This window comes from Diabrotica virgifera, chromosome 6 (genome assembly GCF_917563875.1).
Source record: "Diabrotica virgifera virgifera chromosome 6, PGI_DIABVI_V3a".
Lineage (NCBI taxonomy): Eukaryota > Metazoa > Arthropoda > Insecta > Coleoptera > Chrysomelidae > Diabrotica > Diabrotica virgifera.
Window position 1 is genome coordinate 212,783,049 of NC_065448.1, and position 21,437 is coordinate 212,804,485.

Here is a 21,437-nt window from a genome sequence, read left to right on the forward strand (position 1 = left end):
AATAAGTTACCATAGTAACATTGCGTTGTGACAGTTATAATTTAGAAACATTGTCATTACTAGTGTCATTGTAAAGAAACATTGTTATTGATAATTATTGGTATCATGAGTGAAGAAGGTGTATCTGATATTGATAAAAGAGCAGCCGAAGTAGGTGAAGAATTGTTACCACCGAAACAAACTTACATTCTAATTAATTACCATTCTAATTAATTATATTTTTCAATAAAATATCCCTTAAATTCGTTTGTTTGTGATTTAATCGTTCCGGGAGTTTCGTCAATATTTAATCCCGGAGGGATTAAATGTGACACTTTAGTACCTGTCACAAGGGAGTGAAGTTGTCACTTTAGGCCCGGAAGTACGAAAAAATTTTTAACCACTCGAAAAGTTTTTAGTGCGAAGAGCCCAGCTAGAGGAATTTTCTCCAAGTCTATGCTCAACTGAGTAAATACAGAAAGGTCCTGTAAGGGGCCCAAATAAAATATATCAGAGATCTTTCTGTTCGTAAAAAGTAGGGCATCTGTAAGTATCTTTGTTTTCGTAGTTAGCTATCCCCATTCCATCTCTTAAAACGGTCCACGACCAGGCGCGGATACAGAGGGGGGTCAACGGGTCCATGGACCCCTATTGTATTTAGTCTATAAGTATTTTTTTATTATTTTTTCTCTCAACTCTAAACTTCAAGCGATCAGTAGAACATTAAATATACACGACAACTGCTTCCAAAGAATTGAAAGAAGCCACAAAATCCAATAAAAGCAGCCGTCTCTGAAAAATAAACTGCAGGCACATTTGTTTGGGTACCGATGGAACCATAAACAACGGATATATCTTTCTCAATTCAAATAATAACAAAAACGATATTTTAAAACGCAAACACGTACTTAGAAAAGTTAATCTTAACACCTACAGTTGGAAAAGGCCATGTTCTGAAGTAAGATCTCGGTCTACTAATGTTGCCGATGGTAATAATAGGCTTATGTTGACGTCAGGTGTCGGACACTGCAGTATTGGTGTAAATATATTTTCACCAGAATCAGTACGTGTGATACAGATTCGGCAGCCCCGAATTATAACGATATCGGTTGCTTTGTGGGTAACGAAAAGTGCAGTGACGAGTTAAAATATCGTGACCTAACTTATCCTTGTATTCCAGTGAATACAGCTTTCCAAAGACATTAGAATCGGGATACTCAGGGCAGTTCCAGCTTATGTGGTTAAATAAATTCCCGTGGCTATCTTACAGCAAGAAAGATGAGGGTACTTAATGCCGTGTGTGTGTTTTATTCGGACCTAAATAGGGGGTCAAAGCAAAATCGCGTTACAAAACGTAGTTACTAAGTCACTTCGGAAACTCAAGAAAGCGTGTAAAATAATAAGGAGCCCTTCTGATAATAACTGTCACGAAACGGCCCAATTAAAATGTAGCAACTTTAAAAAAGTGCCTGAAAGTATGACAGAAAACATTATCTTTCAATTAAATAATGAAGTTGCAAAAACAGTAAACGAAAGTCGAATGAAACTTCTTGTTTCGATTGTAAAAGCAATATTTGTGTGCGGTCGACAAAATATTCCTTTAAGAGGGCACATAAATGATGGTTGTATTGATTTGGAAATGGAACCGTCTGAACCAATCAATAATTCAAACGAAGGGAACTTCAAGCAACTTCTTAAATACAGAGTTGATGCACGTGATCATATTCTGGAACACCATCTCAAAAATAATGTGCTCATGGACTGTTGTGGCACTGTTATTGAGAAAAAAATTGTTGAAGCCGTTAAGCGAAGCAAGTATTTTTCTATTTTGGTAGATGAAACAACTGACATCAGCTGCAATGAACAATTAACATTATGTGTGCGATATGTAGACAAAGAAAAGGACTGTTTAAAAGAAGATTTTTTGAGATTAGTAGTGGTGCAGGATTTAACTGGAGAGACATTGTCAAGCGTTATAACATGTAAACTCAGAGACTTAGGGCTAGATATTTTAAATCTTTGTGGGCATTGTTACGATAGCGGAGCTAATATTCCAAGAAAGTTACGTGGTGTGCAAACTCGAATTTTAAAACAACAGCCTGTAGAATTGTATATTATGCACTGTGAATCAGCATTGTATATTTGGGATGAATGAACTTTCCCCTTTGAGGGAGTGTGGGCCGTATCGCTAAATCTGGAATAGTAAAGCTGTACTACTCTTAATATTCAGATATGTAAGACATTTTTTGGAAGATACTCCGACGTAGTAAGTCACCTACGGCTTGATAACACGAAAATGGTCTCACCAGAGCTCAATCGTGAGTCGTATGGCTAAATCTGGATAATATAATATTTTCGGTAAGTCTGCCCCCCCCCCTATTATGAATTTATAGATCCGCGCCTGTCCACGACCTTACGCTCTCCAACCAAAACATGAGTAGCCGTCTCGCATATGTTCAATTGATTGTTTGCTCTCTCTAATCTATCCAATTTCTTTAAAGTCCCATATCGACCCCTTTTCTAAGTAAATATTTCGTTTATTCCCCATTTCGACCAACCCCCAACCTCTTTATCAGAGCATTTCAATTGTTACACACTCAGTTATATCTGTTTGGATACTTTCCGACACTTTACTAGCGCACTGGTGTGCTGCTTCCTTTCCATCAATACCAATATGATGAGATTGGATGAAGAAAATGCGTCTGAATTTTCTTGAACCTGTTCTAGTTCAGATTAAGTTTGAGTTCTAAGAGAATCGCTTAGGATTAATCATTTTGGTATTTTATTTTTGTTTACATATTCAAGAGCTTTGAGTATTGCATAAAGTTGCTGAAATATTTGGGAAGTCTAAATTAAAATTGATTGTTAAACGTTATTATGCAACACCAACTCCTGTATTATATGGCATTTGGATGCATATGTATAATCCTGTAGCAATTTTCTCCATGTTTGTCCAGGATTGAATTGAGGTTATTTCTAAAAACAACCGGATTTGTTAAATGCTTGGATTTTTTACTTCACTTCAGCTTTCTTATCCTGTCCAAAATTTTGGTTGAAAAATGTTCATATCTGAGGTCTAAATATTTATTTAAACAATTTTGTTTCAATTAAAAATTTCAAACAAAATTTAATTGCAGTTTCTCTTTACATAAAACTTTGAATATAACTTTAACAGAATCATTATCGATTTGTAACACTACTTACCACACAATTGTCGAGATATATAGTCACTCACCTATCTAATTCTATTCAGATGTTTCCTTGTCTTTTGTAAAGTTTTAATCGAAAGCTGTGGAGTTTAAATGGACTTTCCTCCCCTCTCTGAAAATCGAGACTAAGTGCAGTTGAGGTTAAAGAAAATTAAGACTAAAACTTCCCTTCTATTGGCAAACAAGCAAAGCTGACGCAGGATCACTCCTCCTTTGTCTTCCTTTGTCCCTTGCTCTGTCTGCCATTTTTGATTAGAACGTGAATTGATTTAGCTACAAGGGATGCCAAAGTTTTACCTATAAGAAATGAAATGAATACAATGTTGATATGGTAAATATCTCTGAATATAAATTATACACCTTATTAAAATATTTATCATTTCTTTTATAATATAGAGCAAATGCATTTATACAACCATTTTAAAATATAGATATTTTATTATTGTTTTAATATCTTTCTGGGTCATTCCTGCATACATTCTATATGTATATTAGATATAGTACGTTCTTTAACGGTAAAATATTGCAAAACCTCTAAATTTTAAAGAACCGCTTGGATTGACATGAAATTTGGCATACACATAGCTAACAAGACAAAGAAAAAAAGTGATATTGTGCCGATATGTGCTTTTGCCCCGGGGGTGGTTTTCACTCCCTCTTGGGGTCGAAAAAATATTTGTCCAAACTAAGTCCGGAAATGGATAAACTAACTAATTTTAAGTAACTTTTGTTCTATAGATTTTTTTCACTAAGTCAATACTTTGCCAGTGAATATGTTCATTTTTTCAACAAAATAACCACGCTTTTAGACGGTTTTTCGCAAATAACTCAAATAATAAGTATTTTGTCGAAAAAACATTTGTAGCAAAAATATAGCCGGTAAAAAATTTAAAAAAATGGTGTAAATATCACGTCTCTGTACGTAGTAGCAGCAGAGTTATAGCTAATTAAAAATTGGTTCATATTCGTCAAATGCCAAATGGAATACTTTAACGTGAAGTAACCAAAAATGAAACACATTTCGGGGAAAACTCATTACAACTTACTAAAAGTGTTTAAAAAAAGCTTCATTTTTGTTTTATAAAAAAAATTCTAGCATCAAAAGTAAACAAGTTACACTCAAAATAAAGTTAGTCCCTTTTTTTTGGTAAAAAAATCGGGAAAATCACCCCCTAATTAATATCTCAAATGAACTTAATCATTACTTCACAAGTTTCTTGACTCGTGTATGTATTGTTTATAGGATCTGTAAGTTTCATCGGTTCAAAGTCCTTATTTTTGAAAGGGCTGTAGTTAAAAGGGGTTGAACGAGTCACTGATCACGAATGTATGCAAATTTAGAAACACCAAATCTTAATCAGTTTTTGTCTAACAGAAAAACAAAAAAATACATGATATTCAGAAAAGCAATGCTGACTTTTTTTATTTTTCGAGATTTTTGGAAAAAAAAGCATATTTTTCAAAATTTAAATTTTTTAAAATCTTACTTCAAAACCAAATTTTTTTAAAAATAAGCACTTTGAATCGATGAAACTTACAGATCATATAAACACAACATAAGTAAAATAATTTGTGGAGCGGTAACGATTAATTTCATTTAAGTTGCTAATTAGGGGGTGGTCTTCCCGATTTTTTTTTTGCCAAAACAAAAGCTACAAACTTTATTTTGAGCGTAACTTGCTTAAATTTATTGCTAGAAACTTTTTATAAAAACAAAAATAAAGCTTTTTTTAAACACTTTAAAAAAGTTATAATGGGTTTTCCCCAAAAATTGCTTAATTTTTTGGATATTTCACTTCGAAATATTCTATTTGAAATTTGGTGAATATGAATCTATTTTTCATTGGCTATAACTCTGGTTCTACGAGGTCCAGAGACCTAACGCGTACACCATGTTTTTTACTTTTTTACATGCTATATTTTTGCTAAGAACGTATTTTTCCATAACATACTTACTTTTTGAGTTATTTGCGAAAAACCATCTAAAAATGTAGTTATTTTGTTAAAAAATGAACATATTCACTCGCAAATAACTCGAAAAGTGTTGACTTGGCGAAAAAGCTCTAAAGTTACTTAAAATTAGTCAGTTTATCCATTTCCGGACTTATTTTGAACATATATTTTTTCACCGCCAAGTGGGGGTGAAGTTCACCCCCAGGGGAAAAGCACACATTGGCACAATATCACTTTTTTTCTTTGACATATAAGCTATGCGTTTGCCAAAATTCATGTCAATCCAAGCGGTTCTTTAAAATTTAGAGCAAAAACCGTGAAAGAATGGACTAATAATATAACATATTATATGCCATTCGCAATATTTTTTATTTTTTGTTGTTGCTTTTACTGTCATTTTTTAAAATTATTTTGTTGTCAATGTGTTTGTGCGTAATTAAGAATAATACATACTTTGAGATACAAGTTCTTCTTCTTTTCTTCTTCTTCTTCTACTTCTTCTTCTTCTTTTTCTTCTTCTTATTTTTGTGTAGACATGACCCTATTTTTCAATGTGCCTCTAGTAAGTTCTCATTCAATCGTTTTCGTGGTCTTCCCATTGATCGTCTTCCTTTTGGGGAACCGTCTCTCGCCGTCCTTACTACTTTATTTGTTGTCATTTGGCTTATGTGGTCGTTTCATTCTACTCTTCTGTTTTTCGCTTGAGAAAGGCACTCTGCCGAAACAGCTGCATTGATATTAAATTGTAATAAATTTTGTGGAAGTATTGGAAACAAAAGTGTTTTATTGTTAGATAAAATAAATTTCCATCAAGTAACGTTCGAATCCATCAATTAAGTAAATATGTCTTTATAAAACTTTAAGAAACATCCAGATATTATGACATCCGCTAATGACTCAAAGTAACACAACACTGCACAGCAAGAATAAAGCAAATTATTGTTGCGCCCCTTGTAAACGTCTCCGTTGAAAGATTTCCGTGTGAAATTGGATTGAAATGAAAACCGAAACGGTATAATTTCTGAACTTTGTTCGCTGTCAAGATATTCAAGTCGTTGGATTAAAGACGGTGATTACTCACTTCCGAAGAAAGAATTAGCGTACTACATTGGCGCACCTGAGCGACTGGATAACCACGTGAGTTTGAATGGAAATCAGTATAGATTTATGTTTTCTGTACTGTACGGGATTGTTTCTATGTATTATTTTTAATTTCACGATCAGTCGTGAACCACCTACACGCAATATGTATGGAAAACTTTAGATTATAAGGTCAAAGGGCATTTTTATTTTATTTCCTTGCATATATTGTGATACGTATGATGCAATATATCGATAATAGTATACTTGTACAATTGACTTTGTACAATTAGGTCACGTACAACGTACTGTTAAATAATTTTTATGGGGAGAATTTAGAGAATTAATTTTATGTCAAAGACCACGAGATCCAGGGCCGGACTGGCTTATAAAAAAGGCGCCAACCCAAATTATAAAAAAGGCGCCAGCCCAAATTCTGAAAAAGGCGCCAACCTTTGCGTGTAAAGTAAATTAATATTACTAATTTTAATTTAAATCCATAAAATAATTTACTATTTTTATTGAGAATAGTAAATTATATTAAGATTCCACAAAAATATAGCTTCAGTTTCCCAGTATCCGTTTTACTCTGCTACACTCTTTGATACTCTCTGAAGACTCCAAAACAATTTTCGAAAAGTGTGAGTAATTTTCACTTGCTACTACAAAAGAATCTATTGGTTCAAAAACATTTAACAAAAATCATGATGATTTGTGTTCAATAGAAGTCACCTTTTGAATTTTTTCAAATTTTTTACTAAATTCCATATAGCATAAGAGTAAACCTCGATAAAAAATCCGCAACCACACACGGTGTCAGGCGATCCGTGCCTAAGTGCTGAATGGCCTAACGTCAGACGGTCGCAAACGGAGCTCTCGGAGAACTGGTAAAACTCCTTTGTAATTCAAGCCTTAGCGTTGGCAAGGGCGCACTGCCTCGCCAGACAATATAATTCGCCCCTACTCGTGGGAACTATATGGATAAGTATTTAATCATGCAGGAAAAAGGGAAACAACAAAACGAAGGGATAATGGATCCAGTCACCAGTGATGGTGCAGCTAGAACAAGCTATGAATGAGATGATAAGGTGCTCATTGTAGTAAAGGGAACAAAGGGAAAGTACTCAGCGAAGAGGAAGGAGGAAACTATGATCTTCGGAAGAAGATCTGTTGGAAGATCTCCAGTCAGGAGTAGCGACCTGATCAAGATGGATCTTCCAGAGGAGACAACCTTGCAAAGGAGCTCCTCACTTGGGCAGAAAATACCTAGATACTTAGAAAGAAGGAGGAGAGCTCGGACATAACGGCCATGGTAAGAGCAATGGAGAAACTTACCAGCGTTACAAATAATTTAGTGAAACTAATGTCCGACCAAACAAACATTAAAGTCGAGATCAAGAATGAGGTACAAAACCTTTCGGTTTCAGACAAGTACTTGTTTAAGACTTTTCGGTACTTTCAGACAAGTCGCCCTCTGCAGCATTAAGAAACGAAATAGAATAGTGTAGAAAACCGGTGAGGAAAAAAACGACTAGGGAGACTGTACGAGTGTCCACACAGATGGATTTCGACGAGTTCTTCCCCGAAAATCTTAGTGAAGGAGAGATAAAAATGATCGCAACGGTTCTGAACTCGTGGGAAAGGGGCTTTGAAAAAATAAAGGACATTATAAAGTCGAATTGGAAGAGGATCACTATAAGGTCGCTAAACCGGGAAGAGGGAATAAACTTGCAGGCGACTTAGTAGTGGTCATGGAACATGGACTTTTCGGTGAGGAAGAAAGGTTTCACGAACTGATAAGGGAAAAACATGAACTGGGAATATGTGCAGGAGGTGCAAACACACCAGGAGAGGTGAAGTACCTCCAACTTAATACTATGGCTACAATTACAAGTAAGAGTCAGAAGAAAGAGAACCGAGGAAATCGTCAGACTATTTTCATGGTCCCCCGTAGAGACAAGGGTGACGGAAATGGACGGGGACGAGAGACTACTGGCAATTCTTTATAAATTGAGGGAAGACATGGAGACCAGAGAGGCATACCTAAGAGTAGTGGGGGCTACAGAGGTAATAACCTCAGGAAGCTCCTAGAAATCACCTTTATGGGTGTGGACCTCCACCTTGCGCTGGAGGAGTATAAACTCGGGGAAAGGAGAGTGGAGGCGTAGAAGATGATCGTGAAGGGAGGCAGAAAATCCTACGCCGATTTGCTCAAGCAAATCAAGGGTAGCGTAGACACGAGGAAGAAGGGGATTAGCGTTAAAAGTACTAAAGAAGGCATAAGAGGGGACCTCATCCTCGAAGTGGCAGGGAAAGAACAGACCGAGCGCCTAAAGAAGACTATTGTGGCCCGCACGGAGGGAAACGCAGTAGAGGTTGTCCGGGGCTATCAGGTCCAGGTGTACCTATTTGATATAGACGTAGGAGTCCCAAGGTAGAAATCCTGAGACAAGTTCGGAGGTATACCGGCAGCAGGGAGCCTGACGACGTAAAACTCGTCTGTATAAGGGTAATAGAGAACACTATGACGGTAAGCCACCTACGTTCGTAAGAAGTAATAGTGAATCCTTTCTGGACCTCTCGCTGGTTTTAACATTTATTCTAAACAGTGTCATAAGCTGGACTGGTTTGGAAGAACAATCGCTCAGCTTCCATAAGTATGTGAGTTTTGAACTAACGAGCAAAAGGAAGAAACGGAAATATGAAGATAGCGATTTAAAAAGATTTTCAAATCAGGAAGCTTTTGTGGATGCTCTTGGCTTGATTGGTCCGATATGCGAGGATGTGAAGGAGTTGATCGAGAGATCAGGTATCAGATAACCAAATAGCTTAGATGCGACGCGTACCTAGTGCTTTCGCTTATAAATATCCGTTATTTGATACAACAGCGGAAATTGATACCCACGAAAGGTGCCCCAATCGTAAAAATGGTCTTCGAGGGCGCCGCTCGTTGCATCTAAGCTATTTTTTATAATAGAAACAGCGGAAATTGCTACCCACGAAAGGCGCCAGATCATAAAAATAGTCTATGAGGACGTCGCGAGTCGCATCTAAGCTACTTATTATAATATTTAGAAACAGCGGATATTGACCCTACGAAAGACGCCTGAATCGTAAAATGATCTTTGAGGGCGCTGCGCGTCGCATCTAAGCTATTTGATTATCTGATACCTGATACAAGTTGTATTTTATTGTACCCACTGGCTTCATTATTTAGGAGTTTGGGACACAACAATTCTGCATGTATAATGTAGTTTTGGGGCACTGAAAACCACACCTGTATATTATAGTCCAATTGTGGGATGCAACACTCTTTGTATCAGGTATCAGATAATCAAATAGCTTAGATGCGACGCGCAGCGCCCTCGAAGATCATTTTTCGATTTGGGCGCCTTTCATAGGTATAAATATCCGTTATTTGATAAACAATGGAAATTGATACCCACGAAAGGTGCACCAATCGTAAAAATGGTTTTCGGGGGCTCCGCTCGTTGCATCTAAGCTATTTTTACAATAGAAACAGCGGAAATTGATACCCACGAAAGGCGCCCGAATCACAAACATAGTCTTCGAGGGCGCCGCGCGTCGCATCTAAACTATTTATTACAACAGAAACAGCGGATATTGAACCTACGAAAGGCACCCGAATAGTAAAAATGGTCTTCGAGGGCGCCGCGTATCGTATCTAAGCTATTTGATTATCTGATATCTGGTATTTTGTTGTACCCACTGGCTTTATTATGTAGGTTTATGGTGCGCCTTCGGTGCCAAACGGCGAAATCAGAAGCAAGTAAAAACATTTTTTAGTGGAATGAAAGCTGCATCATTTTTGTGTAAAGGTTCAAAAAAAATTTTTTCAGCGTTTAATTTTTTTAATGGATATATACTAACCAAGGAAAAAGGCGCACCGGCCCGCCGGCCGGTGCCCAGTCCGGGCCTGACGAGATCGTAAATTTTCATCGCCCTGTATATAGCCAAAATTTGTAAATAATATGATTTAGCCGTAAGCAGTGTTTCGTGGAAAGAGAAAAACGTTAGTGATAAAGATTATACGTACGGATTTATGCAATTCAAACAATGAACTGAATTACGGTCGGTTTTAGAAAGTTAATGTACCGCTTTGGAATAGACAATAAAATGTTTCTAAATGGTTTCCTAGATAGAAAACGACGATAAACAATTTGTTTAGTTTTAGAATATAGGGTTTTTCTAGGATGTAAGAAAACATTTAATTTTAATATCTCCTGGAAATTTGACAAGACAGAAAATTTGTATACAACACTATGTGTTCTTAGGAAATGAAAGTAGGGATGTAATGTGTAGAGAGAATGCTTGTGATTGGCGAAGAGATGGATGGAGGGAGTACAGAGTGGTTGAGTCTCAGATCCTCAGATTGATGAAGGAAAAAGATTTACTGTGTAATTAAGATCAGAAAGGAGCAGTCCAGTTTGAAAAATAGTAATTTTGTGTAAAGTGGTGAATTTGGTGGCCGTGTAAGCAGATTCCTGTTGAAACGAAATCGTGATCGAGTCGAGAAGTACAATATCCTCGTGTCCAAATAGATTCCAGTTTCTGTCTGGAACGAGTAGCCGGTTTGTATCAATTTGCACAAGATATCGAGCTGAGAGAAAAAATCTTGGAATTATAAAGATTGATATTGTTTTGTATCGAGTCGGAGACTAAATAGAGTGAGTCAAAGAAAACAGTCCACCTCGATATTTGGCAGTATTTATTAGATTTTAAGGAAATGACGAAACAGGTCAATTTTTAATCTACGGGGGACACATTTTTACGGTATATACATGACCTCCCTTCCACTTCCCCACCCCTTATTTTTAAATAGGGAATAGGGGTCGTGTGCTAGCTCATTTGAAAGGTTATTCAATTCTCTGTCCAGTAATATAAACATTAACATAATTATTTATATAGGATATCCTAGAAAACAATATTTTAATTAAATTAATTGACACAAAAAGAAGAATGTATGTAATTTATTTAATTCTTGATAAATAAACATTGCTTTTCGCTTGATTTCAATGTTCAAGCTGCCACCCATCTGCCTCTTGGTAGGTTGAATATTGAATTTAAGCAATAAACAATGTTTATTTGTCAAATAAACATTTTTTTCTATTTTCTGTCAGCAGCAGAATGTATTTTGAGTTAAATAAATTACATACATTCTTCTTGTTTTGTCAATTAATTTAATTTAAAATAATTTTTTTTGACACCTTGTGTAAACAATTATGTCAATGTTAATATTGCTAAATACAGAATCGAATAACCTTTCAAATGAGCTAGCACACGACCCCTATTCCCTATTAAAAAAAGTGGTGGTAGAAGTGGAAGTGGACAAATGACAGATGTATGTACCGTAAAAATATGTCCTCCTTAGATCAAAAATCGATCTGTTTCTTCATTTCATTAGAATCTAATAAATTCTGCCAAATATCGAAGTAGACTGTTTTCTTTGGCCCACACTGTATAAGAATAACAATAATATAAAAAAAATCCATTAAAAAATTAAACATCAAACTATAAATGACAAATGTCCCATTTAGCGTATGAGAATACCATTTATTGCTGCATTTTACGCAAAAATATTCCAAAAAATAAACGGATAATTCACGGCCATTTAATTTATATAGAGCCAAATTATAGGTGCAGATGTTAAAAAATGATTTTAATTGCTGGAACTTGGTCATTAGCTAAATATAAATGCAAAAATCTCAATCTATATGCAAATGGCGATTCAATATTTACGTCCAAAACGGCACCCGTATATTTACACAAATATTCTTGTTCGCGGTTTAGATTCCAGAATCGGCTGATGATCCTTTGGGAATGCCGCATGTTCATACAACGATAAATACCGAAAAATGTATAAATAATTTGAAAAATTCATGGAATCTGTAGTTGTAATTGGAAATGTTTGAGTGTGTAGTAGGCGGGTTAAACATGCATAGTTAATGGTAAAATAAAGATGAAGAAGATAAAATATTAGTTTTGGTGGAAATGGCAGCTTAAAAAGCGGTTTAAAAATAATTAAATTAATCTTTTTCTTATACTTGTTGTAGATCTGTCGATCTATTAACTTCGACGTTGGAGTATTTCTTCAACCTATCAATCCGCAATCCCATATTTTTGGTGGTCTCTCCGATGGACGCTTGCCAGCTGGTTTTTCTTCTAGCGCAATTCTTGTTAGTCTGTGCTCCTCCATTATTTTTACATGAACCATTCTCTTCGTCTTTGCCTGCTCCATGCCCCATCTTACTACATCTTACACGCCACATTGTTCCCTGATGATGTTTCGTATTCTATCTCTTCTTGTCTTCCCCGCTATTGTGCAACGATATGATGCCTCGGCAAGCAATGATCTGATCTACCAGAGACGACCGGAGGAGTGTCCGTGTTGACGCATTCCTTCTTCATAGCACCGCTGGGGAGAACCGAAGGAGAGGGCATCGAGAGCATATTTAAGACGAGCCAGGAGAATGAGAAAATTAGTCGTTGCTAGCGTGTTGAACTAGCAATGGCTCGATTGGCAGAGATGCACCGTATCTTGAGGTGGACCTGTGCCTAGGCGGATGCCACCGTGATGAAGTGGCGTCCACCATAGTAGCGAGGACGAGTGACTGCGTGTCGCTGTTCAGCCGTGCCGCATTGAAGTGAAATGCGGTGTCTCCGTATATGGCTATGTTGATTTAACGTAGCGAGATTGTTATTGTATATATTGTGCTGTTTATCGTATCATTTGAATGTTGCTATTATGATCGGATGACTGTAAGTTTAATATTGTTTTTCCTTTGCAGAAGATGGAATTATATTTTATTTTATTTGTTTTAAACTGTATATAATTATCTTAAATATATTTACTTTATTTTTAACCTGTGTTTTACAGGTTAATAAAATTTTAAACCAAAAACTCCATAAGAAATCCCTGAAATTAGTGTATCCACCACCACAGAAAGAACCCAGTACCTTCTGCTCTATCACATATACTGGCAATATAACAACAAAAATAGCCAGATACACAAAAAAATAATGTGTGTGTACTTTGTACGCACGTAAGAAGTTATACTTCTATTATAATATAATTTCAACGAAATAAATATACCTACTTAACAGTTACAATACAAAAAATTAACAATAATTACCAAAAATGAACCAAAACTTAACAATGCCAAATATTAAAAAAAAAAAGAAAAAAATATGAATCATCCGGGATTTGAACCCGCAATCTCGCAATTTTTTGATCTCTGGTCCAATGCTCTACCAACAAGGCCATCAAGCCGCATACTACTTACCTTTCAGATATACATAATTATACATCACTGTGACAAGTGAAATATAAAAATAGATGTTTTATTATTTTACGCCCAAGGAAGACAAATCCAAAGACACAAAATTATAATAAAAAACCTTTTAAACCACCTTTTTCAAATTGCGCAAGTTGTATTATTAATATTAATGTTAATAAATGAAATATAAATATTTTGACGTTTCACAATTTGACAATTCACTTTAACTGCAGTGCCTTAAAAATTTTAAAGCACTAGTGCCTTAAAGTAGCATTTTTAACGCTCCTATGGAGTCCTAAAAATTGCATTTTTAACACGTTTGTAGAAAAATATATTTAAAAACACTAATATATTCTTTCCACACCTTTTCTAAACTGATACATACATAAATTAAAACATTTTGAAGAATAACTTCAAAAATATAATATGAAAACTATTTAAAAAGGCAGTATAACTATTAACTAACCTTTGTTGTTTCTCTTCCCAAAAATTTTAAAACGCAACAACCATACATAACCAAACCGTCAACCGTCCAAACCACAACTGCGCTGCAGCTGCCATATTGGATAATTTTTGACATGTCATTTGAACATCCAATCAGAACAAAGTTATAATGCGCATGCGCCGGGATCGTAGGTTTTAACATATAAAAATTCACCCTCATATCGCGCGTAAAGAAGTATAACTTCAAAAAGAAAGGAATAACACCATCTTTCAGAACTAACAACAACTTAAGCAAATATATTAATAACAATAAGAGCCGAAAGAGAAAACAACTACAGAGTGGTGTCTACAAACTAACTTGCGGCGACTGTCCGAAAACTTACATCTGTGAAACTGGCAGAACTTTTGACAAACGGATAGCAGAACACAAAAGGGCTTTCAACAATAGAAAAACAGACACTTCTACATACGCACTTCACCTTCTAGATCATAATCATTCTTTTAATGAAGAGTTTCAAATTCTGCATATTCAAAGTAAAGGCCTTAAGCTATCTTTATTAGAATCTATGGAAATAAATAAATTAAAAAATAAAGATTTAATTCTGAATGACCAACTCGAGACAAACAGCTCCCCACTCCTCAACCTCTTCAGTTAAAGACTTTAAAAAGGCAAACACATAGTAAACTAAATCACTTGAGAAAGGCACACTGCCGAAACAGCTGTAGTCACATAGTTATAATAAATTTGGTGGAAGTATAGAAAACAAACGTTTTAACTGTTTTATTGTTGAATAATAAAGTGTATGTCAGACCATAAAATTGTGTTTTTCTTAACGAACCGTAAAAATTTATTGAACAGCAAAGTATAAACAGTAAGCATGTCTTTATCTTCAAACATCGTTGTTAAAGAACACTGCCGCCCGTGTTCTAAGACCTTCTCTAAAGCTCGTCTGTTTATCATTATAATTACATATAAAACTGAAAGCCGAACCGGATCTGTTCTCTATAATTTGTTAAGCAAACAAAACAATATCCATCCTGCTCGGTATAATGTTATATTCCACGGATTATTCGGATTTGCAAGAATAATTTCTTCATCGCGTTACAACAGTAGCTAGATTCTCACACAAATCTCAACAATACAAAGAAGAAAGAAGAATGACTATGAATGACGGGAAACAGCTCATTTGGAATATTCTTTTCTTGTTCTTCGAACCTCATTAGCGTCACAAAGGGGAGAGGCGTTAATTTAATTTTCCGGTATAAACAAATTCAAATTTAGGGAAAATTCACGCTGATGTACGCAGAGATTTATTAAATCTTAAGAGAAAATTCACAAACAGGCTTCGAGCTAATGAAATTTATATTAATTTGGAGCAAGATAAAAAATAAAGTTCTAATGTTGTTCTAATTGCGCGCTTTGTAAAACGTGTTTAACTAAATGTGAGTAATTATAAACAACACTTAGGCCTCGTTCGTAGTGACGTTAAAAAAGCGCTGCGTTGGAGCTTGACATTGGCAATTTTAAAGCATTCTCCCTGTTTGTTCATGTAATCGTTTTATTTAAAACCACTTCCAATTCGGTTTTCGCTGCAGAAACGCATGAAATGAACTAGTAAATAACTGGTAACAGCGATATGTAATCCAAATACAGTAGGCGAGCGGGACACCCCTAATTTGAGGCTTAAAAATCGAAAAGGCGACCATTCTAGGTGAATGGCAAATTTTTGACAGTCTTTATATTTTCGAGGTCACTGAATCCGAATATGAAGTTTATTTTTATGTAGAATTAGTAGAACATCTTCAAGCGTTATTGAACGGAATGGTGGCATTCTGCGCGATATATGGACTCAAACTCAACGCAAGGAAAACAAAGTTTATGGTTATTAGTAAACAGGCAGCCGTAAATAATAATAAATATAACATAGCAATCGGTAATGACTCAATTGAACGAGTAAGTAATATTGTATATCTGGAATCTGGGTACTTCTGGGTACTCATATTAATGAAAGCTGGAACCCTAGTACAGAAATAAAAAGTAGAATTGCCAAAGCAAGAACAAGGTTTATGAAATTTAAGAAAATCCTGTGCAGTCATGATCTAAATTTGGAACTTCGCATAAGAATGGTTCAATGTTATATATTCCCAGTACTACTTTACGGCGTTGAAGCATGGACCCTGACAGAATCGCTTTTAAAAAAACCTAGAAGCATTTGAGATGTGGGTCTACCGCCGTATTCTGAAGATCAGTTGGGTAGAAAGAGTCACAAACGAAAGGATTTTGCAACGTTTGAATAAAAGTTGCGAAGTAGTGAACACGGTTAAAAGGCGCAAATAGGAATACTTTGGTCATGTAATGCGTCACCCAGAAAAATATGACATACTTCACCTTGTCATGCAAGGTAAAATAATGGGAAAAAGAAGTGTGGACCGCCGTAAAACTTCTTGGCTTAAAAACCTACGCCAATGAACTATTTCGTGCGGCTGTAAATAAGACAATGATTGTTAATATGCTGGGCAACATGAGAGCCAACGATCGACAAACGGTCTCGGCACCTTAAGAAGAAGAAGAATGAGTGGAACATGTTCAAAAATCAAATTTTATGCAAAAATGCGAAAAATCAATTTTGATGATTTTTCATACATGGTCGGGGTAAACATTTCCTTTTGAAGATTTTACTGTGTCATATTTTAAGTATTTAGATAACAACGAGCTTTGTCCAAAATGTTGAAAACAAATTAAAAGAGAAATTATTAAGTTTTAAACATTTTGTCGTCAGATTTCGTTAGTTTCATGTTTACTTAAAAAAGTTGAGTGACAAACTTTTTAGTTTATAATTTTTATCAACACAGCACTACATATTTATTATGATTCATGAAGAAGTTTTCTGGCAAATTTCGCGTCAAAATATGCAACAGGAAAAAAGTTGTGTGACTTTATAGACGAGCGGCACACCACAAAAAACGCTTATTTCTCGAGATACTGTGTGGTGTGATGACCACGGTGTGGTGAATGGCAAATTTTGGTCACACTTTATGTTTTTGATGGTGCTGAAAACGAAAATGTGGTTTATTTTGAATTTTAGATGGGGGACCATTGTCAAAATCGCAATTTTACCTTAAAAATAAAAAAAAATGAAATTACGCTTTTCTTAAAATTAAAATTATAAGCCATTTTTTTCTAAAAAAAATCATTTTATCCTCTGTACCCAATATTTTAACATAAATTTGATTAAAAAGCTAAATTTCAAATTTTGTCACTTAACTTTTGTGATTAAACTTTGCAATTCAGGAATCTGCACCTTTTATTTTAAACAATTCATAACTTTTATTACAATAAGACAGAAAGATTGAAACAGGTACCATTGTCTTCAGAAAGGTAAGAAATATATGATTTGTCATGTGCATATCTGCACATGACGTCTGAAGCCGTCATGAGCACCTGACAGTATAGTAACGATATGACGTATTTAGGCGTCATCAGCATTCAACTTGTTGAAGGGTTTTTACCCATATATTCTATGTAGATCGAAAACGTTTGTGATTTAGATGAGGCCCTTTGAGGATTTTTTAATAAATATACAGTGATGAGCGCGCTAATAACCGGCTGGAACTAGTAGAGGTAGAAATTATCGATAAAAACGTTTAAATTAACATAACATTACACTTTCCCACCTTTAGACGTATCGTCTGTGACACGAGTATTTTATAAAATTCTACTGTCACAGTGACAGTTGTCATACTCCTCCGATACGTCTAAAGGTGGAAAACTATGTAATGTAATGTTAATTTATACGTTTATATCGATAATTTCCACCTCTACTAGATTCATCTCTTTTTACTTCACAATCGTTTTCCATCTTTTGCGTTATTTTTCCGGTTATTAGCGCGCTCATCACTGTATCCCTTTTTATAAAGGATGTTTCAATAAATTACACAATAATTAATAATTCAAATAAATGAAATTGTGGGTATTTCAAACATCGGCAATAAAAGCGGCTACATCCGTATACTAAATATAAATTTTAATAATTCCCCACATTAATTTAAGTGAAACTCACTCTTGACGTTTTTATTCCAGGTTCCCAATATCCTCTGGAAACGGCATTGAGGAACGGCGGATCGAGGGACCAACCCACGACGGCCACGCTCGTTATCAACCCCACAAAAGAAGACGATGAGGCAGTTTTTCGATGCGAAGTTTGGAACCGAGCCCTCCTTGATGACAAGAAATTAATTTCGACGATGACCCTAAGTGTTAACTGTAAGTTTTTTTTAATGTCAATTTTTAGTCCAGTCTGTAGTAACAATGATGGGTGTAAGTTCGTCTTACATTCCTACTTTTATGAGAGAAGTGGGTTGGGAAAATTTTGTATTTTATACAAAATTATTGCAAATATGTATTACATAAACATGCAATATACAATATACAGTTTACAGTATACACACGCAAAAAGTATATGAAGAAATTTAGAGAATTAAATGTAGTAATACAATCGACTATAGAAGTAAATTTTATTTTTATGGGAATATATTTTCGGTTCATTTCTTGGTTAACATCAGACTAAAAGGGTACCCCCCGTTAAGATAGGCAAAATGCCCTCACTCTCAGAATTCAATTTTTTTAATTTTTTTACGTTCTCTGTAATTAAAAAATAAGATAACGCGGATTTTTAGCTCGCCACCCCCCTTACCCCTCCCCCCACAGCCAAAAACGTAGATTTTTAGATTTAATTTTTTTTAGTTGGGTTGCAATTGATCTAAAAATTTCAAAAAATTCACACGTATAGTTGAGGCTTTTACAAAACACGTCTATTTTTTCTGGATCCTTAGGTCGAGTGTACATAACCTCAAATTTTTTTTTAACTTTTTAAAACCTATAACTTTTTTTTGGAGGGGGCTGCAGGTCCAATTTTTTTTTGCATTTTGTGTATTTTATCAAAAGCTATCTCTCTGATTTTTTTCAGATTTTTCAGTCAGGTGCGCCATCTTGAAAAATCCGGAAAACTGTTTTTTTAGGGGGTTTTTAGAGATTTTCTCCATTTTATAGACTGCAACATAGATTAACTCAAGGTTTTGTTAATAGATTATGTATAACTTGAAATAAATGAGTATTTTAGGATTATGAAAAATTGGGCAAAACACCTTTAAACCCCCCAAAAACCATATTTTTTTAAAGTTATGTAAGGGTTTTTGCGGGCTTAATGATTTTTTTGAGATCGATACAGCCTGAATATTTTTTTTTCATTTTTTTACGTTATATGTGATTAAAAAATAAGACTAATCGCATTTTTAGCCCACCACCCCCTCCCCCTGCCCCCACAAAAACGTCAATTTTTCTATTTTTTTTTGTTTAAAGTTGCAATTAATTTAAAATTTTTATGAGGCTTCTACAAAACATATCTATTTTTTATAGACCCGTGTAGGTTGAGTGTACAATACATATAACCTCAAAATTCCTTTTTTATTTTTTTAAAACGTATTTTTGACTTCCAATTGCTATTTTTTTAAAACGTCCAATGAATATTGTACATGTACATCTCTCTCTCTCGCGGACGGCCGCTTCAATACATGCTTAGCGCTCATTTTTAATTATTAAAAATAATAGTTAGTACTAAACTAATGACAAAAATTTCTTTAGGCTATTGCAGGGGGGCTTCAAACTTTGAGTTGGTCACTTTATGACTTTCATAATAATAATTTTTAATCGAGTTATTAAGCCTTGAAAATGGCCATTTTCGCGTTTTTCAAATTTGAAATTGCATGTAACTCGACAACTGTCAATTTTATAGAAAAATCACAAGATACCTTTTTTGCTCAGCTTGGTCCAGAGAATCTAAAACAAATTTGTCCGAAGTGAAAAAATTGATTTTTTGAATTCGTTTAAAAAAATGTTTAAACAATTTTCCGACCGCGGTACTGCCTGGCACCTTGTGGATTTGTTATAAGGACCTGTTTTTGAGTAAGTTTGCCTAACAAACGTAGATGGTTTGTAAAATACACAAAACACAAAAAAATTAGCAGCCATCGCCAAAAAAAGTTATACGTACCTATTAAAAAACAAAAAAAATGAGGTTATAATATGTACACTCGACCTTCGGGTCCATAAAAATAGATGTTCTGTAAAAGCCTCAGCTGTGCGTGTGAATTTTTTGTAATTTATAATTTAATAATTACTATTTTAATGCGAAATAAGCCACAATTTAACTAAAAAATGATTTTATTAACGTTTCGACGTCCACTACGGACGTCGTTGTCAAAATACAAAATATTAATAAAACAAAAATGTTGCTTGGTAAAAAAATCTTCTAATAATTTAATTTAATCTGACTTATTTATATAGATCGTCCCAAACCATTTTTTCAGTGCGTCACAGATTATCGAATTCTCTCTATCGCATTACAGATGGAAAATAAAATCATTTTTTAGTTAAATTGTGGCTTATTTCCCATTTAGAATAGTTAATTACAAAAATGCCACAAAGAAATAGCTTCAGAACAACAATTATAATTTAATTGCAAACCAACTTAAAAAAAAAATAAAATCGAAAAATTGACATTTTTGGCTGTGGGGGAGGGGGAATAGGGGAAGTGGGCTAAAATTGCGGTGAGTCCCAATTTTTAAAATCATATAGAACGTAAAAAAATAAAAAAAATATTCAGGCTGTATCGACCTCAAAAAATATAATTAGATCCGCAAAAATCCTTACCAAACTTTAAACAAACATGGTTTTTGGGGGGTTTAAAAGTGTTTCGCCCAATTTTTGAATATCATAATATACTCAGTTATTTCAAATTATACATAATATATTAACAAAACCTTGAGTTGATCTATGTTGCAGTCTATAAAATGGAGAAAATCCCCAAAAACCCCCTAAAAAAACAGTTTTCCGGATTTTTCAAGATGGCGCACCTGACTGAAAAATCTGAAAAAAATCAGAGAGATAGCTTTTGATAAAATACACAAAATGCAAAAAAAATTGGACCTGCAGCCCCCTCCAAAAAAAAGTTATAGGTTTTAAAAAAGTTAAAAAAAAATTTGAGGTTATGTACACACGACCTAAGGGTCCATAAAAAATAGACATGTTTTGTAAAAGCCTAAGCTACACGTGTGAATTTTTTGAAATTTTTAAATCAATTACAACCCAACTAAAAAAAATTAAATCTAAAAATCTACGTTTTTGGCTGTGGGGGGAGGGGTCAGGGGGGTGGCGAGCTAAAAATCCGCGTTATCTCATTTTTTAATTGCACAGAACGTGAAAAAATTTAAAAAATTGAATTCTGAGAGTGAGGGCATTTTGCCTATCTTAACGGGGGGTACCCTTTGGCACCTTATATAAACTAGTTGCTTCTGACAATATTGGCTTCTTCTACTTGACATTTGGTAGTCCAGAAAATGATTCTTGTTCAATTTAATAATAATAATTTTAGCAATTACATCGCTCGATTTGCGCAGTAGATCACACAACATCGCT

The 21,437-nt window shown here is 34.8% G+C and overlaps 1 protein-coding gene across 1 annotated transcript in view; it reads left to right on the top strand.

The window, feature by feature from the left end:
- The window catches only part of LOC126886691 (muscle M-line assembly protein unc-89), a 554,873-nt gene that overhangs the window by 385,062 nt on the left and 148,374 nt on the right, over window positions 1-21,437 (top strand). Inside the window, exon 4 of the mRNA XM_050653685.1 lies at window positions 18,045-18,227. Coding sequence (XP_050509642.1) covers window positions 18,045-18,227 — 183 coding nt within the window. The remainder of the gene's footprint in view (window positions 1-18,044; window positions 18,228-21,437) is intronic.